This window comes from Piliocolobus tephrosceles, unplaced genomic scaffold, assembly GCF_002776525.5.
Source record: "Piliocolobus tephrosceles isolate RC106 unplaced genomic scaffold, ASM277652v3 unscaffolded_34591, whole genome shotgun sequence".
In the NCBI taxonomy this organism is placed as follows: Eukaryota; Metazoa; Chordata; class Mammalia; order Primates; family Cercopithecidae; genus Piliocolobus; species Piliocolobus tephrosceles.
Window position 1 is genome coordinate 1 of NW_022318300.1, and position 6,049 is coordinate 6,049.

Genomic DNA, 6,049 nt, shown 5'->3' on the forward strand with positions numbered 1-6,049 from the left:
ATACAAAACGTGCGCACAGTTGTGTGTATTTAAATGGTGTTTAGTTGCTGCTGCTTAAAGTAATTCATTTTTCTTTAGTACAAGATATGGAGCAATTTTATGAACTATGGCTAAAGAGTCAAAAAAATGAAAAAAGTGAAGATGTAGCCAGTCAGTCAAACAAGGAAAATGGAAAACAAATTCACATGCCAACAGATTATGCTGAAGTTACAGTGAGTACCATGGGTCATTTCCCCCCTTTGCCGAGCCATTGATGGAGCCTTTCTTTTCCTTTTTTTTTTTTTGAGACAGAGTCTTGCTCTGTCGCCAGGCTGGAATGCAGTGGTGTGATTTTGGCTCACTGCAAACTCTGCTTCCCTGGTTCAAGCGATTCTACTGCCTCAGCTTCCCAAGTAGCTGGGATTACAGGCTCATACCACCACGCCCAGCTAATTTTTGTATTTTTAGTAGAGACGGGTTTCACCATGTTGACCAGGATGGTCTCGATCTCCTTACCTGGTGATCTGCCTGCCTTAGCCTCCCAAAGTGCTGGGATTACAGGTGTGAGCCACCACGCCCGGCCTTTCTTTTCTTTCCCATCTTCTCCAAAACCCGGCTCCATCACTCACTGCCTGCCCTTCTCTGTCCTGTGTCTTCATCTTCTCTCTCTAGTGGTTTCCTGTCACTAGCTAAAGTCTCCTCATGTGAAAAAATCCTTTCTTCAATGCTTCTGACTTTGGAGCCAGAGAATTTTAAGTCCAAGTCCTGGTGTCTCTCCTTACTTGCCTGGCACCCTAGGCAGATTATTTATGTCTCCGAGTGGGGTTCTTCTGATAGATTAGTGAAGTATGAGGAGTCTGTGACTCTTCCCTAGTGGGAGGCCCCTGCAGGTGGCTCAGCGATGTGGGCTGTCTACCCCGCTGGACCTTACATTCCCCGCTTACCGCCTGCAGTCTGGCCTCTCCCTCTATGGTTCTTGGGGACATTAAGTTACCAGTGGTCTGTTAACTGTTTTGGTTTTCCTTTAAAATTTTCAAAAAAGTGAAGAGGATAATATAACAAATATCTTGAGCCCACCATCACAAGTTAACTGATGTTAACAATTTGTTGTAATTACTACTGTAAAATAAAATGCTACAGATAAAGTTAGAACCCCACATGTTACCTTTCCCAGAGGAACGATCCAGTGTGTATTTTTCCAGGCCATGTTTACCTATGGATGACACATTTATTCTTTTTTTTTTTTTGAGATGGAGTCTTGCTGTCGCCCAGGCTGGAGTGCAGTGGCACAATCTTGGCTCACTGCAACCTCCGCCTCCCAGGTTCAAGCAATTCTCCTGCCTCAGCCTCCCGTGTAGCTGGGACTACAGGCGCCGGCCACCAGGCACGGCTAATTTTTGTATTTTTAGTAGAGACGGAGTTTCACCATGTTGGTCAGGCTGGTCTTGAACTCCCGACCTCAGGTGATCCACCCGCCTCAGCCTCCCAAAGTGCTGGGATTATAGGTGTGAGCTACCATGCCCAGCTGCATTTATTCTTAAATAATCTATAGTTCTGCTTGATGTGGTTTTAAAAGTTTACATAAGCATATGTGTTACTGCCCTTATTGTTTTTTGGCACCTCAGTCTCTCTGTTGATTCAGTTGGATCCAGTTTCACTGCCTATTACAGGGCTTGTGTGTGGCCTGGCCTTGTGCAGCGTCTCTCTGCTTGTGACATGCCCTGTGAATGTCTACCTTTGTCACATTGATTCCCTTACTACCTTTACTTAAGTGCTTCTTGGTGTTTGTTATATATGTGTATTTTTTTCTTCCTTTTTTTTTTTTTTTTTTTGAGACAGGGTCTCACTCTGTCATCTAGCCTGGAGTACAGTGGCACAATTATGGCTCACTGCAGCCACTGCCTCCTGGGCTCAAGTGATCCTCCAACCTCAGCCTCCTGAGTAGCTAGAACTACAGGTGCTCACTGCCACGCCTGGCTAATTTTTGTGTTTTTTGTAGAGATGGGGATTTTGCCATGTTGCCCACGCTAGTCTCAAACTCCTGTGCTCTAGCGCTTCCCCTGCCTCGGCCTCCCAAAGTGCTGTTGAGCCATTGTGTGAGCCATTGTGCCCGGCTGCTCCTTGGTGTTTCTAGAGCAGGTCACCTCGGCTTGCTGGATCATAAGGCTTACCTAGGGCCGGGCATGGTGGTTCATGCCTGTAATCCCGGCACTTTGGGAGACTGAGGTGGGTGGATCACCTAAGATTAGGAGTTCGAGACCAGCCTGGCCAACTTGGCAAAACCCCTTCTCCACTAAAAATGCAAACAATTAGCTGGGCATGGTGGCAGGTGCCTGTAATCCCAGCTACTTAGGAGGCTGAGGCAGGAGAATCACTTAAACTTGGGAGATGGAGGTTGCAGTGAGCCAAGATCGCATCATTCCACTCCAGCCTAGGTGACAGAGTGAGACTCTGTCTCAAAAATAAACAAATAAATAAATAAGGCTTACCTGGGGTGTTTCATAATAAAGAGTCTTGGAACTGGGCGTGGTGGCTTGCACCTGTAATCCTAGCAACTCAGGAGGCTGAGGCGGGAGGATCACTTGAGCCTAGGAGTTCGAGGCTGCAGTGAGCTATGATCACACCACCTTACTGTAGCCTGGATGACAGCAAGACCATGTCTCTAAAAAAATAAAGTAATAAAAAGTCTTTATTTATACCCTACACTGAATGAGTTCAAATCTGGTTTTATCCAGTGTTGCAGATAATTATTGCCCAGGACATTTGGGAAATACTGTCCAACACTTAAAGTTTGCGTCTGTTGTAACACTTAAATCCCACCATCACAGTTCCTTTTGCATAGGTCTGTTCCCCACAGGGGCAGTGTCTTTACATTCCTGATGCCATAGCAGAGGCTCAGTTCACATACACTGAATGGAGCTGCTGCTCGTTCTTTTGGAGTTGGCATGTCCTGGTCTTTCCCATCCTCTCTGCTTTTCCTCATGATGTTAATTCTTCCCTGAATCCTTGTTTGCACCTGCCTCTTGTTCTCCCAGCAAACATCCTTGTTTGCACACCAGCTCCTGTTGCCTCTTTACCGGAGATTTCCTGGACAGGTGGCACCATTTGTCACCCTTCTTCTCTGCGTCCTGAGTGCTGGCTTGCTTCCCCATGCTGCGGTCCTTTCCTTGTCCCTATTTCTAACTTGAGTTTTATGTCTTGCCTGGCTCTCCCACCAGCCTGGGCTCCCTGGAATTGAGTCTGGATCTTAGATCAGGTGACTGATGGGACATGTGTCTTTGCTGCACATTAGGTGGACTTTCACTGCTGGATGTGTGGCAAAAACTGCAACAGTGAGAAGCAGTGGCAGGGCCACATCTCCTCCGAGAAGCACAAAGAGAAGGTTTTCCACACCGAGGACGACCAGTACTGCTGGCAGCACCGCTTCCCAACAGGCTATTTCAGTATTTGTGATAGGTATGTAGGTTTCTACAATTTTCCATGTCAGAATTGCTTATCTCAAATTTTCATGGACATGTCAGCCAACACGGAATACCTGGGTGTTAAAGTTCTAATGTTGCTGTGCTCTGACAGACCCTGAAGAATTCTTGGGTTTTGGCTCAAAGCGTTTCATTGCTCGTCAAACCATTCCTTTCACTCTTCTTAGATTATATGAAAAGATTTAATAGTCTTCCAATACTAATTTGAAATGTCTTAGGATAATTGAATAGAGAAGCATGTTCATTCCAATTTGCCCAAATGACCTTTGTGTTCACAGCTGTGATTCTCAAACCCTTTGCCACAACCTTTGCTCACAGTAAAAGTTCATCAGATTTGAGATGGCTTTTACATTATATTTAAAATCTAGAACTTAGATCAAAGGAAGATGTTAGTATGTATCACTCCTTTGTTTACGTTTTCTTAGAAAGTTTTTCAGCGCGGCCGGGCATGCTGGCTCACGGCTGTAATCCCAGCACTTTGGGAGGCTGAGGTGGTTGGGTCACTTGAGGCCAGGAGTTTGAGACCACCCTGGCCAACATGGTGAAACCCTGTCTCTACTAAAACTGCAAAAATTAACTGGGCGTGGTGGCAGGTGCCTGTACTCCCAGCTACTCAGGAGGCTGAGGCAGGACAATCACTTGAACCCAGGAGGCGGAGGTTGTAGTCAGCCGAGGTTGCGCCACTGCACTCCAGCCTGGGCAACAGAGTGAGACTCTGTCTCAAAAAAAAAAAAAAAGTTTTTCAGTGAAAAACTAAGTAATTGTGAATTGCTCATTTTATTAAATCACTGTTAATATTTAATTCCCTCATTTAGATCCATGTGATCCTTAAAACTATTGAAGACATTTTTTCCTTGATGCCACCTCTGATTTCTTTCTACTACATCAGGAATAACTATAGTCTTTTTTCTCCTGTCAGTCAGTACTTTTCATAGAGTACATTTAAATAAAGTACTGATTTTTCTATTGTAGATGTCATGGCTATAAAATAATTACATTTCTAGGCTTGAGATTCCCAACTAAAAGTTGTATGCAAATCATAAAGCTAGTGAAGTATACAGTTTCAAGAATCATGACACGATTTTTAGAAACAACTTGTGGACACTGAGCACCTGACTTGTCCTCACAGGTATATGAATGGCACCTGCCCAGAAGGAAACAGCTGTAAATTTGCACACGGAAACGCCGAACTTCATGAATGGGAAGAAAGAAGAGATGCCCTAAAGATGAAGCTCAACAAAGCACGAAAAGATCACTTAATTGGCCCAAATGATAATGACTTTGGAAAATATAGTTTTTTGTTTAAAGATTTAAACTAATATGCTGGCTTTTATGTATGATACCTAATCAGAGCATTGACCAGAAAAATTGAAAGTGTTCTAAGGCACATAGCAGAGGAGCTGCAGATTTTCTGCTTGTATTGGCGTATATCGTTCCTCCTGAGCAGCAACCCACAGTAGGTAGGAAAATGGGCTGTTTCACAGGCCTGGCCACGCTGTCACAGAACCATTGGCATCAGATGGTGAAGTGACCGCTACCCGGTTGCCATCTGTTGAACAGACTTTTGGATGAAGTGTGTTGGGGAAGAAGATAAAGTTATATCTAGGACAACTCTTTGAGTTGGTCCTTCATATAAGAATCATGACGGTAAGAGAATAAACACTTGTACTGGGATCAGAATACATGATGGATGAAATTCTTTACATGTTTTAGCAGAATGAATTTGTTTAATATAATAAAGTTTGCTACTTATCTGTATGTAGGTTGCTAAAAAGGATTTTCTTAACTCAGATTTTAAGCCAAATAACCATTTAACACTAGTATTTGTTAAATGGGGTATTTTTCTGTATTTGTATGTTTCACTATAATAAGGGAATTAAGGATAATGTGCATTGAGAATATTTTGAAAAATAATTAATTGACTCAAATTTTATTTCTTGGTCTTTTGCTGTTTAAATGATGATTTTGAAAGATTAAACTTGTACTGTTGGTATTGTGTTAGTGTATGGACCAATACTGCCTGTAATAAAGATTTTATATATAGATGCCTTTCATTTTTTTCCTGTGGTCCTTTCCCACAAAGAATTGTTGAAACTGGGTACAAAAGTCAAGTTGATTTTTTCAAAAACATTTTCATTTAGGCAGTGACTGACAATGCAAATTGGGACATGAAAGCAGCTTTTGTCTTTGCCCTCCTCTCCTCTGAATTTGGGCTCCGGGACTCTCACTGATCGGTTCATCTAGGTAGCTCTTCTTGGGGCTCCCCTGTTCCATTCAAATGAGCTACATAAGCAGGGAGAAAAATGGTCAGCTGGTAAGACTTGGGCTGTGGAATACCACCAAGATGGCTGTTTGGCATAACACCTTTGATAGGGCTCAGAGACTTTAAAGACAGGATCTACTGGGCTGTGATGTAGCAAGCCTTTAAACCCTTAAGCAAAGTCACTTCCTCATGGGAACGTTGAACGTGTGGGATGTGGGGAAAGAGAAAAGGGTCTTTTTTCTGTGTGAGCCGACCAGTAGAGAGGAGGGCATGGCTGCAAGGAGTTAGAGAAGTAGAGTGGCATGGGATGCCATCTGTGACTCTTCAA

At 43.5% G+C, this 6,049-nt stretch overlaps 1 protein-coding gene across 1 annotated transcript; it reads left to right on the forward strand.

The window, feature by feature from the left end:
• Positions 1–50: 50 nt before the first annotated feature.
• Positions 51–5,512, forward strand: LOC113222769 (zinc finger CCCH domain-containing protein 7A-like). The gene is made up of 3 exons (XM_026452385.2): positions 51–212; positions 3,272–3,435; positions 4,588–5,512. Exons 1-3 carry the CDS (start codon positions 87–89, stop codon positions 4,775–4,777), a joined length of 480 nt encoding a protein of 159 aa, XP_026308170.1. The 5' UTR covers positions 51–86; the 3' UTR covers positions 4,778–5,512.
• The last annotated feature ends 537 nt before the right edge of the window (positions 5,513–6,049 follow it).